The sequence below is a fragment of the Lathyrus oleraceus genome, chromosome 5 (assembly GCF_024323335.1).
Source record: "Lathyrus oleraceus cultivar Zhongwan6 chromosome 5, CAAS_Psat_ZW6_1.0, whole genome shotgun sequence".
NCBI classification, from domain to species: Eukaryota; Viridiplantae; Streptophyta; class Magnoliopsida; order Fabales; family Fabaceae; genus Lathyrus; species Lathyrus oleraceus.
This window is the reverse complement of record NC_066583.1, coordinates 626,924,913-626,948,662: the sequence shown is the minus strand read 5'-3', so window position 1 is coordinate 626,948,662 and position 23,750 is coordinate 626,924,913. Positions and strand designations below refer to the sequence as shown.

The 23,750-nt window shown below is 35.9% G+C and overlaps 1 protein-coding gene across 1 annotated transcript; it reads left to right on the top strand.

Moving 5' to 3' along the window:
- The first annotated feature begins 4,581 nt into the window (after positions 1-4,581).
- LOC127082536 (uncharacterized) lies at positions 4,582-5,433 on the top strand. The gene is made up of 2 exons (XM_051022776.1): positions 4,582-4,895; positions 4,989-5,433. Exons 1-2 carry the CDS (start codon positions 4,582-4,584, stop codon positions 5,431-5,433), a joined length of 759 nt encoding a protein of 252 aa, XP_050878733.1.
- The last annotated feature ends 18,317 nt before the right edge of the window (positions 5,434-23,750 follow it).

Below are 23,750 nucleotides of genomic sequence, written 5' to 3'. Positions count from 1 at the left end.
CTGGTGGTAAGCCTGGTACATCTACTGGAAACACCTTTGAGAAATGTCTCACCATTGGAACGAACTGACATTGACTTCAGGGCTAATGCTGATAAAATTTAAGAATACATATTTCTGGACACCTCTATGCATGGAAAACTTCAATCGATTGGCTTCGAGGAACCGGGTGATGTCTGAGTCTAGGAATATTAATGACTTGCGGGCATAATTTAAAAGAACATGATTATTAGAAAACTAGTCCATACCGAGAATAACTTCAATATACTCAAGGTTGATACAAATCAGATCGACCTTGAAATTCATGTTTAAGACAATCAACAAACACTTAAGCAAGCCTCACTAAGAGTCACAAGTTCAACAGACGATATCGTGACCACCAAGTTAAAAGGTAAATGTGCCACATGAAGTTTTAGGGAATTCACACACTCCCAAGAGATAAAAGAACAAGTAGCTCCAGAATCATATAAATTTTTAAAAAAATTGCTAGAAATTTCACACTCACCATTTCTTTGAATGGTATTTCTCTTCTTCTCCACCAGTGTGGTAGACACGTCCCCGAGTCGTCGGGCATTTACCTGGTTGTTGTTGTTTCTCCTAGGATTATTCTTGCTCCTCTCAGGGAAATTATTAGAAAGATGGTCCGACTTCTGACAGATGTAATAATATCTTTGCTTGGTCGAGCAATCAAATGCTTTGTGTCCCTCCTCTTGGCAGCGAAAACACTGAATAGGCCAATTCTGATTCTGATTCTTGTTTTGCATACTCTGACCTCCTCTATTATTGGCCTGAGGTTGATCTTTTCCATTTCCTCGGGGTTGGGGATAAGGCCCTTGTTGTTTACCCTTGTTTGGTGAGTAGTTACTTCCCTGTCAAAATAAACTTAGTAATGCAAAATCCCAACACCTGAATAAGGAATGAAGTATTTATTATTTAAATGCATATACTTATATTCATTATTTTACCTGGTACCTCATAGGTCCTCTTGCAAAATCCATGCTTGGACGATTACACTTAAGGTTATCCACTCTCTTACACTTCTCCACCAAAGCTTCATATTGTCAGATCTCATGCGGAGCAACAACCTATTTGATGTCATAGTGAAGGCCACTCTCAAATTGTTCACACTTATAATCTTCATGAACCATATTGTTGAAGAAACGAAAGTACTTTTCTAAAGATTCGAACTTCGCAGCATAATCAGCGAAAATCATGTTACCTTGATGCAACATAAGGAATTGAGCTTCTTTCTCTGCTCTGTCATTTCTTGGAAAGTATTTGTCTAGGAACTTCTATATGAAATCTCCCCATGTCAATTCTTCTCCCTTGTTCTGCATTATGCTTTTATCTCCTCTCACCAACTCTCAGCTTCCCCAGTTAGCAAAAAGGTGGCATGCTCCAGCTCTTTCTCCCCAGTGCAGTGAAGAACTTCAAAGATATTCCCAATCTCTTGCACTCATACATCAACCTTGTCAGAATCATGGTCACCATCAAACCTTCGCGGTTTGTGGCATTGAAACTTTGCTAGTCCTCTCGCTGCTGCTAATGCTTCTTCTTTTTGTTACCTTTGCTCATCTCTCTCGGTCTGAGTTTTAGCTTATAAAGCCTTCGCACTAGCCTATTGGGTGATGGCAACCTCCATATCATGCATTTTCTGCATGATCTCTATCATACTCGCTTCATTCCCAATATTAGTAGCATTGGGGCTTCCTTGCGCCATTCCTTAATTCCTACAAACTTCTTGAGTTAGGATCATTCAAAATTCAATCTAAACTCTTGGGTTATGTTCTCAAGTGAATTCAGTTTGCATTATATACTGAATTTACTATCATGGGATATTTAAACATTCGTAAGAAATCATTTTCCAAATATTTCTAATACAAGAAAGCAGCAACAGATAACATGTCAAACAACACAAATCCAATTCACATACCACACAAGCATGCATCATACAAACACTATCTGACCCCAGAAATGTTTGTCAGAGGATTATTTCTCTTATACCATGTTGTAACACCTCTGATTTTCATCCAAGTCATGACTCATAAATTATAAAAAGTATTTCTTTAAATAAAAATAAAAGGTTTTGAAATTAACCAAACTCGGTGACAATTCAAATTCATAAGCGGAAAATCACTGCATTTCTAATCCATTCGAAGGAAAATCAGCAAATAACGTAAAATACGGTGCAATCAATTTATAAACTACTTAATATATTTATTTTGAAAACCCCTTGTTCCCCACGGTCGGGCGACAAACAAACATCAATCAATCTTGAAACTCCACACGTATACCTAAAATATTGTTGTGAGGGGCCAGTTTCCATTAACCATAATCCATGTCAAAATCAACTAAACGATAGTTAAAAATTAGAAAAATACAAATATATTATATCATGTCCAAGAAACTTAAATAAAGTACTCACCCATTTTTTTTAACAACATAACTATAACTATAAGCTTACAATGGAATACATGTAAGAGTTAATCAAAATCATCATCAATCAATCTTATATCATTCATATGCAAAAATGTGCATGCTCCTAAAACTACATGATCCATATATTTCAGCCCACCACTAAGGCACCACACAGAATTCATCCCATATCGATGGAAAAAATAACATGCCACTAAGGCACCATATAAAAATGCATATATCATATCATAATGATGCAAATAAAACTAAAGATATAACACCCACCATTAAGGCAAACACAAGATACACGTGACATGTCACTATTAGCTGGGATTTCGACATGATGATGTGGATGTTGGTTTGGCTCGTCGAAGAAAATTTTCAATGACACAAGGGGGTCATTTTGACAGAAGATGGAAAGCAAGGATGTAAAGCAAAGAAATAATGCTGAGAAGATGGAGGTCGACATATCTTCTTTTAAAGTTTCCGACAATGTTTTCGAATAAGCTTGTCGACACCCAAATGTTGGTTTGAGAGAGCCAGTTGAAGCCCCTGCGTACATTGTATGGTTCAGGAGACTTAGTGGAAATTCATGCAAGGTGAAATGATCTTTTCGACTAGAAACAGTTGATAAATAAGATAGATAACTGTCGTTCAGACTTATCCAATATAGTGGATACGTGGCAGCACTTCTAGAGACAGTTTTGCATGCAAGCAAGAACGTGGCAAGCAGGGAAGAAAGACACGTTGGGAAGTAGTTATCTAATGTTTCTATAAATATGGATTGTAACTTAGGGAAGTCCGTGTGTGTTGAAACTACTGAAAAACTCACTTGCTCAAACAATTTGTGTCAAAGAGAGAAAGAGCGAATTCGAGTATGTTCAACCACCATTTTAGTTATCAAAGCATTTTACTTAACTTGTTCATTTATCTTGCATCCAAATTTATCAAACAATTCACATCTCAAACCTTTACTTATCAATAATGATTGCAGAACGAGGTTCTTAAACGTTTATGAAAATGTTTTATATCACAATCACACACATTTTACACATATGTTCTAGGATCAATCTAGTCGGTCCTGGGAGTAACCCTGTAGTGGGAGGACTAAAGGCTGTTTTCCAAATTACACTGTAGAAAAATTAGAACGCCCAGTGGGACCCTGTGCAAAAGTTACGTTTAAAATGTCATTTTGTTTACTTTAGTTTTTGAATATTTTTCTTTAAAAAAACTTGTGAGAGTTCATGAGACTTAAGACTGGTTCGATAACTAGAAACCACGAAAGGATATCTAAGAGACGTACCAGGATGGATGGTTCTAGAAGCGCCGGTACAAGCACTAACACAAGTGAGGGTACTTTTGGTCCTACGAGCACGGGTTCAACGCCCGTGACTTCGACCAATCCCATCAGCTTCATGGTGAGTTCGATGGTTATGCCATCGACTGCGCAAGAAGCGGTTGTGGTGCCTCCGTCACAAATGATTGGCATCCCTGTAACCCCTGGGCCCATTGTACCTAGTGAATTTAGGCCTTACATGCCTAGTTTTACCATATCGTCCTTTTTCGGCCATGAACAACCATACAGGATGCCCATGTCGACAATGGAAGGATGGTATACTAACCCTTCAACATTCTCAGATAATGCAACCATAGTATTATCAGCCATTAATACACATTTTGCTTCAGGGTCATCCATAAGTAACCCTAGTCGAAATGTTCAGTCCCAGTTGGGGAATGGGTTTAGCGCTCAAGTATTGCCACCCATAACGTCTAATTCAATGTTGGTTATGAGGCCACAAATGGATGAAAGTAACCATGAAATGGTTAGTATGTTAACTAGAGAAATATGGATGATATTCAATCCCTTAATTTGAGACACTCACCAAAGTTACCGATAATTGGCCACCCAGATGTCTCAAATAACAAACTTTTTTGGCGCCTCAAGTTCGACCGGTGGCGCCACCCCAAAACATAGGGGGAGGCAATGAGGGAAACTTGGAGAATTTGGGCCGACAATAATAGTATATACCTAGGGTTATCGAAGTGGAATAACCCCCACCTCAAGTCCACATGGTTCGAAGAGACTAAGACGCAGACTTGACAACACAACAAGTTCGACAAGAGAATTTAGCCGGCCAGAATAACATTGCGACCGTAGTCAAACGAATTATGGCCCAAAATAGGCTAAATCTGGGTTTCTGTCAACCTAATTATACTTATCCTATAACAGAGTTAGTCTTACAGACAGAACTCCCCAAGGGATGGAAATTTCCTAAGTTTACCAAATTTGTCGGTGACGCGACTGATTCCACAGTTGAGCATATTGCTCGATATACAACTAAGGTTATGGACATGACCAATAATGAGAATCTTAGACTGAGATATTTCCCTAGTTCTCTAACTAAAAACGCCTTTACATGGTTCACTATGCTTCCCCCGAATTCAATTAATGATTGGAATCAGTTAGAAAAGTTGCTTCATAAGTAGTTTTATATGGGGCATTCTAAGATTAGTTTGAATGAACTAGCCAATGCGAAATGAAAGTTAGTTGAGTCGATAAAGGATTATCTAAATAGGTTTCGATTGCTTAAAGCAAATTGTTTCACACATTTGCCTGAGCATGAGCTTGTCGAAATGGCAGCTGGGGGTTTATTTTATTCTATTAGAAAGAAATTAGATACACAATATCTGAGAGATATAGCCCAGTTGGCCGACAGAGTTCGACAAGTAGAGCGCCTAAAAGTAGAAAAAGTGAGGGCGACTAGAAATAAGAAAGAAATAGTAGCATTTGTAGACGTAAACGAGAATGACCCAATGTCAGACGTCGAGTGTGTCGAAGAAAATTACGTTAATTTAGCCGAGTTAAAACAAGGGCCACCATATGTATGCAAATTAATTAAGCTGTTGAATGGAAAGAATCCCGTAGAAACAGAGAAAAATGATAAGTTCCCCAAGATAACTTACACTTTCGACGTAACTAAATGTGATGAGACTTTTTATTTAATTGTTGTAGATGGCTAAATTATACTACCACCAGATGCTAAAACGCCACCCCTAGAACTACAAAAGAAAATGGGACTTTGTAAATATTATAATTTCTTGGGTCACAAAACCTGACAATGTTTCCTTTTCAGGGATCTCGTGCAGAACACAATCAAAGACGGTCAACAAAAGTTTTCTGACAAAGGAAAGGCATAAATACAAATTGACGTTGACCCCTTACAAGCGGAGGCTAACTACTCAGAGTCGTTGAAGATTAACATGATAAAAGTTGTCGAAGGTTCCAAAGATGCTGTATCCAGGGATTTAACTATTGAGTTTGAGAAATTGAAGGCTACTGAGAGCCTCGATGGCAACTTAGAAGTAATTAAGGCTACTGGAGGCCTTAGGGTAAAGCTACAAGAAATCGAGATTATTGATGATCTCGAGTGCGGAGTCAACATGGTGGAAGTCGAAAAAGATGTCAACACCAAAGGTGGCAAAAAGGCTACCCCAGAGTCTGAGCATATGAAGGTGGCCTATCCAAAGGATGATGAAAGTTTGGTCTAATTTTTGGGCAGGTGAAAATCTAAGAAGTCAGAGGCAATGTCGTGCCCTAGATGTAGTGATATTTTCGATAAAAAGGCAGCACAACAGGTGAAAGTTGTGCAACTTTCTAAGCGGAAAAGAAATTTGAGGGATTCTGCTAGACCACAGACTGTCTCTAACCCTCGTCGACAACAAAATATGCTTATGAAAGGAAGCAGGCCAAACATTTATCGACCGAATCCAAATGTCCCTTAGGGAAAATGGTTGAGTCCTGTGGAGAAAGATGGTTCGAGCCATCAGAAATGGAAGACCTGGGAGATGGAGAGAGGTTCGTCAATCTCCTACCGGAAGGAAGTAAAAACTTCCCAAAATAGAACCCGTGTCCCTAACACTTATTCAGGGAAAATCCCATGACTAGGACACAATGGAGAAGGTTCCAAAGGAAGAGAAAAATATGAAAGGGAAAATGTTGAATTTAGCAGCATTAGACCCCAACTAAATATGGTTATTGGCAAGGAAGCTAAGCTGATGAAAAAGAAGTCACCCTCTCTAAATATGAAGATGGAAACAGGGAAATTGGCGAAAGAAATTCCACTTATAGAAGATGATATGTCAACTGATGACTTTAATTATGAATCAAAGCCATCACTAGACTTAGTTTGCAATGTGGCTTTGGTGCTCCTAGTCGAGTACCGCTGTGAAATAGAGGTTGAAGAGCCTCCGACAAGTGAAGAAGTCGAAATGGCTAGACATAAGCCAATTTGCTATTACGTTATGAATAACGGATGCATCAAATAGCATAATGCTTTCTTTGAAAGGCCCGATTTTGGCATGAAGAGCCACCTTAAGCCTTTACTTATAAGGGCAAAGATATGAAACACTAGCATTAATGAGGTGCTAGTGGATGAAGGCGTGAAGGTCAATTTAATGCGTCGCTTGATAATGCAGAAGATTGGTAAAGCTGGCACCGATTTAAGGCCACACAACATGTCTCTCTCGAACTATGAAGGTAAAATCGACACCACTATAGCGGTAATACAAGTTGAAATGACAGTGGGAATGATAACAAGGCCAACACTTTTCATGGTCATTGCCTCGGGGAAAATTATAATCTACTCTTAGGAAGAGAGTGGATACATGAAATTGTAGCAATGATATCAACACTCTATCAGAGGGTATCAATCTGGTGAGAAGATGGAATTGTTGAAAATATTGAAGCTGACCAAAGCTATTGCGCCATGTACACAAGCGGACTTTGCTTATAGGCCATCAGACAAATCCTTTTACTCCCTCAACTTGTACCCAATGTATGGTTTTACGTGGGATAGAGAAAAAGAGGATGAACAGACAAAAATAACAGGCATGCCAGGGATCCGACCTACAGGTCGGAATGACCCAGACATGGATCATGTATGAGTTAGAAGCATTACAAATGATTTCGCCTTATGTAGCCGAAAATAGACTTAGAGCGGCATTAGAAGCCGAAATTCATAATATGGTTGTCAAAGCCATAAACATGGAGATCCATTATGTTGGACCAGGTGTCGAGTTTGAACCAGAACCTCCTGATAAGTCTCAGCACTTGGATTTGGAAAGCCATAGGTTTCATTGTATCTACGACTATGAGCCTTTGGGTTTTGAGAAGGCTTTGATGGCATCAACTGCAAAGATGCTTGAACAAGATACTTTAGAAGAAGTTGACTTAGGAAATGGGGAAATAAAAAGGCTAACTTAGATAAGTGCCAACATTGACCCTGCCCTTAAAGTCAAAGTGATCTAATTACTAAAGGATTACAAAGTTTTCTTTGCTTGGGATTACCACGAAATGTCAAGGGTAAACAGATACTTGGTAGAGTTGAAGTTGCCGATAAGATTTGGGAACAAACCAATTAAACAGACACCTAGAAGGTTTGTGCCAGAAATCATGTCAAAATCCAAGGCGGAGATCGAAACACTCATGAGAAGCAAGTTCATCCGAACTACAAGGTATGTCGAATGGTTGGCCAATATTGTACTTGTCATTAAAAGGAACGGAACCTTGAGGGTGTACATAGACTTTAGAGATTTAAATGTTGCCACCCAGAAGGACGAATATCCAATGCCTGTGGAAGAAATGTTGGTCGATTCGACAACTAGTTTTGACTACTTAAGTATGTTAGATGGTTATTCTGGTTATAACCAAATTTTTATTGCAGATGATGATGTGCTAAAGATGGCGTGTCGATGTCCCAAAACCTTAGGCACCTACGAGTGAGTCGTAATACCCCTCGACTTGAAAAGCTATAGTGAGATGTACCAAAGGGTAATGAACTCAATATTTCACGATTTCATAGAGACATTTATGCAGGTTTACATTTATGACATAATTATAAAGTCTGCCTCATAAGGGGACCATTTAGATCACCTCCGACAATCATTTTAAAGAATGAGGAATTATGGTTTAAAAATGAATCCTCTAAAATGTGATTTCTGTGTGAAGGAAGGTGACTTCCTTAGTTTTATGGTCCACAAAAAGGGAATCGAGATTAATCAAAATAATACCAAGGCCATCAGAGAAGCGAAGTCGCCTCAACTGTGAAAAAGTTGTAGTCTTTGATGGGAAAAATAAACTTCTTGCAAAGATTTATATCAAACCTTAGTGGAAAGACCCAGGCTTTTTCAGCATTGCTCTATTTGAAGAAAGAGAAATTCTAATGGAAATCAAAGCATCAAGAGGCATTCGATAAAATCAAGGGATATCTGGCATAACGTTCAATTTTGCCGCCACCTTATAGAAATAGATGCATGAGATTATACATATCAACATCGAATGTAACTATAGGGAGTGTGTTAGCACAAGAGGATGATAATGGAGTCGAAAGATCCATTTATTACCTTAGTCGGGTTCTAAATGATGCAGAAACTAGGTATATCATGATAGAAAAGTTATGCATTTGCTTGTATTTCTCTTTCTCTTTATGAACTTAAAGCATTATATAAAGCATGTTGTTGTTTATGTCTCTTCCCATTTTGATTTTATTAAACACATGTTGTACAAACCAATCCTACATAGTCGAATTGGCAAGTGGGCAGTAGCTTTGACTGAATATTCCCTAATATATATGCCTCTAAAGGTAATGAAAGGGCAGGTAGTTGCTGACTTTGTCGTTGATCATGAAATAGTCGAGACGCCTCAATACTATTTGGAAACGGAACCTTGGAAGTTATACTTCGATGGTTCTAGTCACTAAAATGGAGTTGGTATTGGAGTCTTGATAATTTCGCCTAAGAAGATTCTTACCAAGTTTAAATATAAGATCGATAGATTCTGCTCCAATAATGAGCCTGAATACGAGACCGTAATAGTTGGCCTTGATATTTTGCTGGACTTGAGGGGTAAGAAGAGTTGAAGTCAAAGGCGACTCTGAGTTAGTTCTTAAACAAGTATCCAAAAAGTACATACTCAAAGAGAAGACAACAAATAATATTAATAAGATCAAAATAGTAACTTAGGCACAAAGAAAGAGTATAACAGATAAACCAAAGGAATTTCTCAGGCTTGTATCAGATGAATGACATTGGCCAAGAAAGATCTTAAATTAATGGCACTGGCCAAGTTTTTCCATAGCTCAGGGATGTTGTTTACTCTAAGTCTAAAGGTCCAAATCAAGTCACAGACAGAGGTCCAACAGTCCACCAATGTATTTTTTAGGGGTTTTATTTTTATTAAGTATTTTAAGGTCCTAAGACCACAAACAAAATAAGATCACAAGCACAAATATAATACAAGCACAAGATATGGCTCAAGTGAGCAAAGTGAAAATGATTGAAACATAAACAAATTGCATGAATGTAAATGATAATGAATGATAAAGTGCAAGAATTTAAATTGAATTAAATTAAATGACATAAAGAATAAAGTCAATATAAAAGAGATGTTAGTGAATGTTAGTGGAAGAAGAAAAAATTATTTTGAGTCATTTTTTGGAGAACACACAACCATGCACTCACAAGCATGAAGATATGAACCTAGACATCATTCATGAGAAGGGTTCCAACTTGGATAAATCAACAAGTATGCCACTAGCTCTCACAAATGGAAAAGAGACAAAATCTTAACATAATACGATGAGGAATGGGACACTTACAATGTCACTTACAAAAAATGCTAATGCCTTTGGGACAAATTTAGCGTCATGTTAAGTAATCGTAATTGGACTTACGTAGAAGTCACAACTATCTGAGGTCGGAAAATAATAATATTGGCGTTAATGCATGCTAGAGACAAGGTATAAAGACCAAGCTCCTAAAGTATACCACATACAAAAATAAGAGGGGATGAGCCTATCTCAATCAAGCTCATGTTGATTCATCTGACACAAGGTCATTGATGAATCAACTAGCATTTTGATCTGTGAGAAATCATTGGCCATGAAAGATTGGGGAAGAAGAGAGATGAAGATGAAAAGATGAAGTGAAAGGGATCCCAAATTGATCAAGGGATGAACCTCACTTTATCAATACCATCCATTCATTTTGAGGGATGAAGTTTAAACTTTGTCAACCCCTTAAATCCAATAGTATTGACCAAATTAAAGTCCAATTCAACCAAGATCAAGGCCAAAAAGAAGTTGAGTCAACACAAAGTCAATAAAACAGCTCAACAAAATATTGAGGCAACTAAAACAATTTAAATCAATTTTTAAAATGAAGAAAATACATTTTAAAAGGTCAAAAACCTAAAATCCCTTCAAATCACCAAAGAAAAGACCAAGGGATTTATCATAGGTCAAACAAGGTCAAAGGACCATTGACTAATTTTTTTGGCATTTTTTGAAAGTCGAAAGTATTTAAATTCAATTAAAAGTAAGTCAAAAATCACAACTAAAAATATCAAACTCAATCTAGAAATTAATTTTAATTCAGAAATGGGAAGAGGAAAGTATTTGTGAAATTTTGGTGAAAGTACCATATTTTTTGGATTAAAATTGGAATTATAGTGAACTAAATGAGAAAATGTTATTTAAAAAATAAAATTGGAAAATTAATTAAATCAGAAAAACAAGGGCCATTAGATCTCCCTCATTAATTGAGGTGACATATCTGATGTCCACACGCATAACATCCACCATGGGCCTTACTCAATGCACGTGTACAAGTGGTAATCAGAATAGAGGGACCAAATTAGAATGTGGCCAATGGATCAGATGGTCTGGACTACGCCTGCACACCACCAGAGCCCTAGCTCCGGTCATCTTCTCCGGCCACCACACTGAACTGTTCAAGATCAAAAGTTCACCAAAATTAATGGATCATATACTATTTTGAAGAGAAAATCATTAGGATTCCAAATATGACCTCCAAACTTTCCAACTCTCAGTCTAATGAGAAATATGGAGTTAAAAATTGAGGTATGCAAACTGAGTTGCTTCGGTTCAACCTCAAAGAAACTCAATATCAATGCCTACATTGGTAGGACTTCAGCCAACAACAAATCAAGCAAAAATATTAAAGAATGAGTGAGAATCGAAGATTTAAAGTTCTGTAAAATTCACCTTCAGATTGCTATTTTGAAGCTCGATCTTGATGCAATTCCACTTGGTCTTGCTTCCTCTTGTTTGTAGAAGATAATTAGAATCAAAATGGATGTGAATCCTTGGAGTTCTAGTTCAGAAACAGAAGTTGAACTAGAAGCTCTATTTCAATGAAATCTTCAAGGTATTCTTTCAAGTATGGATATGGTATTTCTAGGGAGAGCTTTGGAAAGGGTCCTCTTTAATCTAAGGCAATGCATCTCAATTTATAGGCCATGGAAAATGATTTCTACACCTTTCAAATTTTGGCCAAAAATAGTAATTCAATGTGCATGGGTGCACGACATGTGTTTAGGCCTAAATGATCATTGCAATCTATCCAAATTCATGCAGAAATGATGCTAAGATCATAATAACATGAGGCCATGCAAAGTAGTGTAACATTTGAGTTCAAAAGCTGCCAAATTGGGTCATGCAAAGAAGCCATGCGCAAGTCCCTCAATATTTATCCAAATGGAATGATCTTGGACTCTTTGGAAAGCTATCATCATGGGGAACAAATTTGATGTTGGGACTTTTCCCATTTGAAGCTTGTAACATGATGAATTATAACCTTGAAGTTGGAGGAATCAAACATACTTGAAAATTTTCTAAGTTAAAAGTCAAATGACCCCTTTTTCCACCTTGAATAACTTTTTCTATGAGATTCAAATGACTTTGGTTCCTTCTTAAAAGTTCTATATCTTTCAATTATATTAAATTTAGTCACAAATTAGACACCATTTGGATCTTTCATGATGGAGTTATGGATTTTAGAAGTTGAGGAAAATTGCTTGTTCAATGATAAGGACCAAAATGGACCTATAATGTTTCCTCATGGAACATGCCCTTGCAAGAAGAATTTTCCCTTTATCAAAGAAGAAAAGTTTAATAATACATATTGCAATTGATAATGAAACTTGTATCATATTAATAGCATCAAAATTTAGGAAGTTATGGTTCTTGGAAGTTGACCTTCCATCTAGGGCACAGATAAAATGACCTATAATCTTTCACCATAAAAAGTGAATTTACAACAAAAATTAGACCTTGATGCCAACCTAAAAGTTGTTTGTAATTTCATAAATAGTAACTTTTCTCTTGGAATAATTTTCATATGACAAAACGTGTAGGAGATAGGGTCTAGGGAACCCTAGATTTGACCAATTGACTTTTCTGGTCAACCTCCTTGAACCAACTTGCAAACTTAAAGTTCCTTTGCTATTTGGGGATAATTGAGAACCATATATGATTATTATGATGTAAAATGAAGTATACCATGATGTATTTGACCAATTATGGAAGAAACTTACTGAGGAAGACACATAAGATACCTAGATGAATTAGGGCTTCCTTGACAAACAAGCTTCAAACTCTTGATGAATTCTTGATCAAAGTAACAAATGAAGAACATGGGAATCCATATATGATGATTAGAACCAATGTGAACCTTTGATTTATTGATCCCTTGCACTGATGGTCTCAAACCCTAGTTGTGAGCTTGATGAGGCATAGGTGGATACACACACTACCTGCAAAAGAAACAAAGTTACACTAGACATATTTTTGGTACTTTGGTTAGTAAACAAGGAAAATAAAGTATGATACAATCACATATGCTTGGTGATATCTCCCAATGCAAACCCAATGAATGAAAGGTGAGGAGGATACTAAGATGTGATCCCAATGTCAATGCAATGCTATGAGATGGCATGAGGGATCTTAGGGTCAAAATTGGGGTCTTACAGGTTCTTAGATTTTTCTTCTTATGAATGGTTTATGATGAATTTCTGAAAATTGTTGATGAATCTTGTGTTTATATGTGTTATTATGATGAATCCATGTATGAACTGCCATGAATATGTGTGTATGAAGTTTTACCATTGATGAAGTGTGAAAGTTTGAATGTCATTCATGAATTGATGAAAATTAGTTGTTAAATATGATGATGGAATTGCCATGGATTGTGATGAAATAAATGATGTGTATAGTGTTGAATATGATGATATGTTTCATTGTTAATTCATGTTTTTGGGTCTATTAAAATTGGATGAATTGATTAGAGTGATGAAGGGAAGTTAGGGGGTGAAGAGGATATTGTAGGTATGTTAAAATTGGGTTTTTGGGTAATTTTCACTAAGACCAATTGATTGGTCCTATAGAAAAATTGATGGCACAACCGATTGTCCCCCTAGAGAAATCGATTGGCTCCTGTTTTGGACAGTTGACCCCTTTGTTGAATTTGGTCGTAACTTATGCTCCATAAATCCAAGTGAGACGTCGTTCGAAGCCTTGGAAAGCTAATGGGCAGAAGTACTTCATGGTAATGCTTGAAGAATGGTTTGAATTATGATTATGTACCTAATATGGCAATGTTTGTGCTAAGTTATACGATTGGTTGGCAAATTTTTGTGTTTAATCAATGACGTATTATTGTGCTGGTGAATTAACATGAATAAAAATGTATATGAATTTGCATTTGTTGAGCTGGTGCTATTGTGTGGTGGTTGTATATATTGATGTCGTAATACTAATTAATTGTTACATGTGATGAATGATATGGTGTACAAATGGTGAGATGTGCATGATGATTCTTTTGGTGAACCGTTGGGTGAAAATGCATGTCGTTAAGAGTCATGCATCATGGTGTACAAAGTTGAGTTCAATTTTGGTGTGCTCTTGTCTGGTGATATGGATCGGGAGTGAGTATCTAGTTTTATGTGGGAGTTGGTGAAGCATTACATATGGTGATGCTGACGAACTTTAGTGTGCTCTGATCCTATAGTATGGATCGGGAGAGAGTATCCGGTTTCAGGTGGGAATCAATGAAGTATTACCTATGGTAATGATAATGATTTGGTATGCTCTGGTCCTATGGTGGGGATCGAGAGCGAGATGAACCTGAGTGTTCATGAATGGTACTGCATGCATAATGAGTCGGTTATGGAGTATATTTGCATACATGATTGCACATGTAGTTGATTGTTCATGGCATTGATGATTGGATGTAAATGTGTAAATGTTGTTGTGAAGGGTGTGAAACTATGTGGTTGTTGATTTGTGTAACTGAATGTGTGTTTTATGATGTGTTCTCTACCTTAACATTCTTTACACTGTTTATATTGGTTTGTTGTTTCTCATCCCCTTTGCTTTCATGTTGTTCACTATGGACACTTGCAGATACTCAAGAGTAAAGTTAGATGTTGTAAGATGAAGTTAGCTCATGGAGTTAATTTGTTTAGTTCGTCGTTATTTTAGAAGTCTTGCTCTGATCCTATAACACCAGGGTTGGGAACGTTTGATTGTTTATTCAGTTTGTGTTTTTTCTAATCGAGAGTTGTATGTTATACTCTTGACATTTGAGCTTATGTTATAATGGATACTTTTTCCATATTGTTTTAATTCAAATAAGGTATTTTAATGAGACTTAATTATTATGAAGCATGCATATTTATTTGATGATTTCTGTTGTGATGATGCCCTAAGTAAATGTGAGCATGCGATGACATGTGTATCTAAATGTTTTACCTTATTGATAAGTGTTGTGGAACAAGTGTTATTTTATGTTAAGTCACATCCTAAACGTGTGCATTATTATCAATACTTGAATTGTTCTTTGATTTAACTGTTTCAAGGTTTAGGGTGTTATGGTGTGCATTAAAATAAAATTATATGATTATATGTTGTTAGGGTATAGTGGTGATAGTAGGGTGTGAAGTGAATGTAGTAGCTTAGTAGAATAATTTATAAATAATTAGAATAATTAGAATAATTAGAATTTTAACTATTATTAGAAATAAAAGGAGAAAATTGGTGAAAGTAAGATGTGGGTGAGTTGTGTGAATTAAGGAGAGTATGTGGCAAGAGGAGAGAAATTGGGAATAAGTTGGCAAAAACTGCAATTTTAAGAAATATTGAGAACCATATAAATTCTAAAAGTTGAGAAAATATAGGTTTTTAGAGAACTCTTATAGTACGTGAAAACAAGAGACAAGAAGAACAAGGGCTTTTGGGAAGGAGAGCTAGGATTGGGAATAAGAATCCATATGAGTTATACGAATCACTATCATTCCTGGAAACCTAAGATAAAGGGCGATAAAGGGCTATCAATGTGTGTATTTGATGACGGGGTAGAGAAGAGAGGTCATTACTCTCGTTAGGGTTTTATGATTTTCTTTGATGAATTATTGTATGACAAAAGTATGGAAAATTATTGGTTGATTTTGTGTATATATGTGTTTCTATGACTGAATCTTTGTTTGAATCATCATGATCATGTATCTGTATTTTTTTGCCATTGATGAATGCTTGAGTTATGTCCATGATTTATGATGAAATTGGCTGTTGAATTTGTTGATGAATTGTTGTGGATTGTGATGAAAATATGTGATTTTTATATATTGATGATTAAGATGATATGATTCACTGTTAAATTCACGTTTTGAGTTTTTTGATTTTGGAAAAATCGATTGGGATTATGTATGGAGGTTAGGGATGAAGGGGAATACGGAACGTACGTGAAAACTAAGTTTATGGGCAAAATTAGCATATACGAATCAATTGGTCCTAGAGAATAATCGATTGCTTTCTCTTAAAAACTAAAAAAAAGACAGAAAATAAAGAAAAATTGATTAGTATCATGGTATAATTGATTGGTTCTTTCAAAAATTGTCAAAAACACTGGCAGTGAGTTGGGGACAATCGATTGATCCCATGTATCAGTTGATTGGTTCATGTTTTAGTTGATTGGTCCACTTATCAATTTTCGCTGTAACTTTTGTTCCGCAAGTCCAAATGAGACTTTGCTAGAAGCATTAGATAACTAGCATGCATAGCTACCTTAGGGTAGTGCTTAAACAATTGTTTGAGTTATAGTCATGCGCCTATTATATAAATGTTTGCGATGACTTGTATGTTCGGTTAGCGAATCGTTGTGTTTATCCAATGATGTGTTGTTGTTTTGGTGAATGAACATGATTGAATGTGCGTGAATATGCATTTGTTGAGTTGGTGCTATTGGTTGTTGTTTGGTTATATCATAACATTGAGTAATTCTTGCGTTTGATGAATGGTGTTATGCATAAATGATGAAATGTGCATGGTGATTATTTTGGTGATAATGCATGTTGTTGACAATCATGCATCATGTTGTATGAGTTTCGGTCCAGTTTTATTGTGCTCTAATCCTATGATGGGGATTCAAGAGTGGGCAGCTGGTTCCATATGGGAATCAATGAAGCATTACATATGGTGATGGTAACGATTTGGTGTGCTCTGGTTCCATGGTTGCGATTTAGGAGCGAGATGAACTTAAGTGTTTATAAATGATACCGCATACATAATGAGTAAGTGTTGGAGTATATTGCATACATGATTGTTCATGATGTTGTTGGTTGGTTGTGAATATACACATGTTTCTATGAATGGGTGTGAGACTATGTTGTTGTTGATTGTGTAACAAATGTGCACTTGTTGTATATTCTATACCTTAGCATTCCTTACACTATTTATATTAATTATTATTTCTCACACCCTTTGCTTCATGTTGTCCATCATGGACATCTTGTAGATACTCAGGAGTGATCCTTGTTGTTGTGTGTTGGAAGGTAGCTTGTTGGAGCTACTCTCCACTTTTATTTTATTTGCTTTATAATACATAAGTAGTTTACTGATATGACCGTGTAACATCGGGGACGAGATTCATTATGTTTTCAGAGTTGATTTTGTTTTTTTTGTTTTGGAGATTATAAATGAGTTATGAAGTTGTGTTGAAAAAATGTTTTTCCGCTGCGTAGTTTCAAATGATTTTGATGTGTTTCAAATGATTGTCGAGGTGACACCTTGAATTTCCGTTTAATGCTTTATTCAAAAGTTTAGGTGTTTAGGGTGTTACACCACCTGCTTGAGTGATTTCGCTTTCAAAAAGGACTTAATCCAATAATCAAACTGATTATACAACTCAAACACCAATTGTCTAAGACTTCTTGAGAATTCTGACTATACCCTAGTCTCTCAAGAAATTACAAATCAAAGACTAACCGTCAACTACCTCTTGAGAATTTTGACTACATGTAGTCTCTCAAGGAAATTAACCAAAGTTAATATAATATGTTTTTATGTTTACAAGATGCTTCAATAAGCATATATACAAGTTTTAAACCAAATAATACACTTAAGAAAAGTATTCGAAGAGTTTATGTTCTAAGTGTATAAGTGTGAGAAACACTTCTTTTATATTTTTCTATACATGTATCCTGAGTGTAAGCGTTGATGATTTTTCAATGCTTGTATATGTGTGTGTATATTTCATTCTTCAAGGACCTCTTTATATAAATGAAAATATATCCATTTGAGGTGAAGTTGGAGTTATCCTCAAAGTATTTATTTTATTAAGGTCACTTCATATGCAACAATAGTGTGGCACTTGCAGCAGAGAGTTGGTGAGGATGATGGGTCGTGAGAAGTTTATTTGGTACAAGGTACAATACTTTACATAGAAAATATATTTGCTTTTGTACTTATGTCACATCAACCAACGTTGACCTTTTGATACAAGTCTTCTAGTCGAAGGCTTCTTATGCAAGTGGATTTGAAGCTTGAGTGAAGATCATAACCAACCTTCAGAACTTTGGTGAGACTTCAGAGTCTTTGTAGTATTGGGTTCTGAGATTTTCAGAAGCTGGTAGTTATAATCTTTTATCAGAGTCTGTCTGGATGGTTTCTATTCAGAAAAGTTAACTTTTGATAGATCAAACTTGACTTCATACATCAAAGTTGACTTATCTGTCAAACACACTTTTAGCATATCCTTTGGTTCAGAGTCTGGACGTCTTCAGAGTCATAGTCTGTTTCCAATTTTCTTCACACTCAGCAAAATAGTTGGAGTACAAAGTTATTCTCTACACTTTTGTTATTATCAAAAATCAAGGATAGTTGTTTAACCAAACTTGTTTCAATAATCTCCCATTTTTTGATGATGACAAATCCATGCATTTTAATGAATAATTTTTACTTGGATAATCAAATTTATAAAACATCAGAGATAGGTTTGTAAGCCCCCCCTCATGAGCTTTATATTATAACAAATTTGATAGTTTATTCAGAGTGAGGTTTGTAAGCTCCCCCTGAGTACATATCACATATTTCTTAGTTTCTTCATAGCGAGGTTTGTAAGCTCTCCCTAAGTTGAGACTTCAAAAAATATTTGTTGATCAGTTTGATTTTAGCTATGTTTGGGTTATATTAGGGTCACAAGATATATCAAAATCATATTCAGTTTCTCCCCCTTTGTCATTAGTTAAAAAGATAAAAGAGAAACATAAAATAAATGCAAAACAAAGAGTAAAAAAGAGAAAAGAAAAACAATTTTTTCATTAATACAAAAGAAAATAAAAAACAAGAAGACAATAAGAAAAGAAAACCAAGAAAAGGAGAAACTAAAGCGGAGAAAATCCAACACTGAAGGGTCCTAAGTGCTCCGAGCTTCTGAATCCAACTGTTATCCAGAGCCTCTGTCAACCTAGCCTCCTTAGCCTACCACACACTCTCAACATCACCTTGTTGAAGGAAAAGTTAAGACAAAACTCTTCCAAAAGGCATGCGAGAAGATATTCCCTCGTGAGAGGCAACCATCTTTTGTCTCAAGAAGTTAAAGATTGTGAGGGGAAGGTTAACACTAGTACTCAACAAGATGAAGAAGATAATATGCTTGTCAACATAAGTGAGTGTTTCCAGCGGATCTTCTCGTGGCTGAAAGTTTGACACCAACGTTTGATACTAGATTTTCGCCTTGGCAAAAAGAGAGGAGACACTTGCTAGATTGTTCTTGGTAGCAAGGATCTTATATGGAATTCTATCCAGGAATGAACTTATTAATTATCTCATTCGTCCAGTACCCAAAAATATTCAGAATGAGGATAGAAACGCTCGCTATCATCCCTTCTCTACTACTTACGGCTCATGACGCACAATTTGCATCATAATTGACGAGTGTTGAAGAAGAACCTTTGTCGTTCTTAAACATTAATCCAATCTCCAGTTTGTCTGCAGTATCTGACTTGTATTGACTTGAATGACTCGAGTGTGAAGTCTTGATATATCCATATCAAATCTAGTACAGGGGATCGGTCCTATCAAGTGATCAAGAGACTTTTGATGACTTGAATAGACTGAGGAAATGAGCACAGTCAAAAGATTTAATTGATCAAAGCAACTTTGATCAATTCAATTAATCAAGATGAAATCATTTGAAAATATCAGGCATAAGGGATCAAGGACCTAAAAACCTAAGCAAATTAAATTAAACTATCTAATCTAGTTCTAAAGATTAACTTAAAACTATGGGAACATGTCATGTTATTGGTTAGAATTGCAAATTCTAAAAATCAGATAAAAAATCTAACAAAACATGAGTATTGATTTAAAGTTCAATTAAATTCTAAAAATAACAAGAAACAAATACTATTTCTAATTAAAAATCTAACATATAAATTAAAATCTACATTAAACCATATATTTCTAATCATTTTTATCATGGGAATTAAAGAGTAAAATGGGAACAATTATTTATTCATTTTCTAATAATTTTTCTTATCAAAACAAATGCAAACAAAATAATTAAAAATAAAACAACAAAAAAAAAATAAGGGAGGTATAGTCTGGAAACAAGGTGCTAATATGATATAGGGCGCAAACCCATTGAATCAAAGCCCTTTGGTGTTTCCAGCTTGTGAACAAGAGGTGTATGACATTTTTAGGTGCTAAAAGGAAAAGATCATTGGCCCTAGAAGGGAAGTCTCAATGCACATTCATGAGACGAGGGAATTTAGCTTCAGACCAAATTCAAATGAAAAACAAAACACGCATTCAGAACCACCTCCACTTTAAAAGCTATGACCTGAGATACCTCACCTCCGCCGCACCGGAGATCGCCTTCGGTGACGGAATAAGGCTAATTAGAGAACCCTTAACACCACCTAACTTGTATCTTCATTCTAACTTCAAATCCGACATCGATTTCACCAATTATTGAACCTAAATCCCTAACCCAATTGAATTCATGCAAGAACCCTAATTGCAAGTTGTTAAATTAAATGCTTATCTTAGAGAATAAAAGCTTAGAGGATTAGGGTTTTGATTCCCCACATCCTAACTCACATCTCGGTAACAATCTTGAAGCAAAAGAGATGGACACGCGGACCTACCCTACTGGAGGCTCTGAAGGTGATGACAACGAAATTCAAGTGAGTCTTTACTTTGACCTACCCTACCAGAGGATCTGAAGGTGATGACAACGAACTTCAGGTGAGTCTTTACTTTGAGTCTCTTTTCCTGCTTGCTTTCTAATTCAATTCATCTTCCTCTCATTGTGTTGTTGAGTTCTGGTGATGTGAATCTTGTGAACTTTTTGTGAATACATGGCTTCTCGAGTATTTTGATGAAGACAACGATGCACGTACAGGGTCAATAATCAAAGAATGGATCAAGACTTCAATAGAGCAAATTCACACAAAGTTTCAATCATACATAGCTCAAAGTCGCTCGAGAAATTGATCACAAAGGTATTGGAATTTAATCTTAGTTAATGTTTATATATAAAGTGTTCAATTGATTGTTGCATGCATAATATGATATGGACACTTAGAATTTATTTCAAAATGGTTACAACTTTTAAAAGTTCTCAATTTTTCCTTTTTTCAATAGTGGTAACCGGTTAACACTTTTGGGGTAACCAGTTAACCCTAAACAAAATTCAAATTTTGGGCAGATTTTGTTAGCATGTAACCGGTTAACACTTTCATGGTAATCGGTTACACAGTTTAAAATTTGAATTTTTCTTAATGTTACAATTAATGTAACCGGTTAACACAATTTGGTTAACCGGTTACTACGGGGAATTTTTGTAGAAAAATTGCAACTTTTCATATTTTCAAATCATGCTTCTTCTCTATGAACCATGGCATCCATTGGTTGTTTGCACCTGTTTAAAGAGGTTCATAGAAGGATATTTAAACTAAAAATTTTCAGATTGCAAATCACCTCCTTAAAAATTAATTTTCACAATCTTTCTTTGTTTATTATTTTCAAAGATAAGTTTCCAAAATTCATATGCATCATTTGAACACTTCTATAAACATTGTGAGATTAATTATTCCAAAAGGAGGAGATCAATCCTTTGATTAATGTGCAGATATTTCCAGATTATTCAAACTTCCATTTAAATTATACACTTGTTTTTCTTCACATCTTAATTTTTCCAGCATTAGTGGAATTAAGATAGTGAGTGTTTTATCCTTACTTGTTTGTAGTAAGAGGTGCATAGGAGAGGATTGTTCTCTTATCACTAAGAAGGTTTCCTTGTTGTTTAGAAACAAGAGAGTCACTTTGAGAGGATTTTTCTCATAAGTGGACTTTGTTGGAAATCCAAGAGTTTGTTCTTGGTGGTCTTTGTTGGTCATTGTACAAGTCCAAACAAATAGTGGAAATCTCTTTCTTGTTGGAAAGGGGACTGGATGTACCTTCAGATTGTGAAGGGAACCAGGATAAATCTCCGTGTCATTATTTTTCTGCACTTTACCACTTTCCTAAACACCATTATAAACCAGAAAAATAATCCTTACAACGAGAAAATCTCAAGGTTTCTAATTCACCCCCCCCCTCTTAGACTGATTTCAGACTTACAATTGGCATCAAAGCAGGTTATAGGTAACTTGTTCCTAGACGATCCAAAATGGCTTCCGCAAATAATAATCTAGTCTTCAGAGATGGTGGTAGCAATAACAAGCCTCCACTATTCTGTGGTGAATACTTTGACTTCTGGAAAATTCGGATGAAGGATCATTTAGAAGCACAAGGAGAAGAAATATGGGATGCTGTCCAAAATGGTCCTTTTGTTCCTACAACGGTTGTTAACGGCGTTGGTTCATCAAAGCCTAAAACTTCATGGGATGATGATGATAAGAAAAAGGTCCTCTATGATAAAAAGGCAATAAATCTTCTTCAAAGTGCACTCAACATGGATGAATTCTTTCGCATTTCGGCATGCACAACGGCAAAACAAATATGGGATACCTTGGTAGAAACTCATGAAGGAACTGCCGAAGTTAAAAGATCAAGATTAAATACCTTGAGTCAAGAATACGAGTTGTTCAGAATGCAGCCCGGAGAATCCATCCTTGACTTGCAAAAAAGATTTGTGCACTTGACAAATCATCTAAAAGCTCTAGGTAAGACTTTAAGTAATGATGAATTGAATCTTAAAGTGCTTAGATCTTTAACCAGGGAATGACAACCAAAAGTGACGGCAATATCAGAAAAGAAAAGTCTATCCACAATGACTTCCGCTACATTGTTTGGAAAACTTCAAGAATATGAGACGGAACTTGGAAGACTTGAAAAACATGAGAATCAAGATAAGAAGTCCAAAAGCATCGCTCTGAAAGTTGACTCCAAAGATGTTGAGAAAGAAGACAATCCGGAGGAGGATGAAAACTTCTTGTTACTTGTTAAAAGGCTAGGCAAATTTTTCGGTAAGAATGACAAACCTTCCTTCTATGTGAAAAGAAAGAAACACTTCAAGAAAAGAGAAGCTTCCACTTCAATGCAAGAGGTAACATGTTATGAATGTGGTAAGCAAGGCCACATAAAACCAGATTGTCCTCAACTACCTAAGAAAAGTGGATTCAAAAGCAAGAAGGAAAACAAGTACAAAAAGGCTTATGTCGCATGGGAAGATAATGAAATAAGCTCGTCATCCGACTCAGATAGTGATGAAAGTGCAAACCTAGCATTAATGGCCTCACACCATTCCGATGATGAAGTAAATGAGGTTAGTAATGATTTTTCGCTTTTTGATAATGATGTGCAAGGTGCCATAGATGAATTATTAAATGAATGCAAAATTTTGTATAAAACTATATCATCTCAAAAGAAACAAATCTCAGTTTTGGAAGAGAAAATTGAGAAAATGGAAAAAGGTTTTGAAGTTGAAAAAGAAAAGATGATTAGTGATAAAAAACAAAATTTTGTATGCAATAAATGTGAGTCACTTTCTTTTCAAATTGTCCAACTAAAAAGAGTTCTTGAAAGATACGAAAAAGGACAAATTGGATTGGAGGGTGTACTTAGCCAACAAAGATATTCAAATGATAAAAGTGGGCTTGGTTACTCAAAGTTTTCAAAACCAAGCTCAAACAAGACAATCTTTGTTAAGGCAAGTGACCAACCAATCCAAGAGAAAGTGAACAAACCTAAAATAGT

Bases quoted from the DNA above. Each gene is read 5' to 3' on its own strand.
- LOC127082536 (XM_051022776.1), top strand. From the start codon at position 4,582: ATGGCCCAAAATAGGCTAAATCTGGGTTTCTGTCAACCTAATTATACT. The intron at 4,896-4,988 runs GTAGTTTTATAT...TTATCTAAATAG, and splicing joins TTAGAAAAGTTGCTTCATAA to GTTTCGATTGCTTAAAGCAA.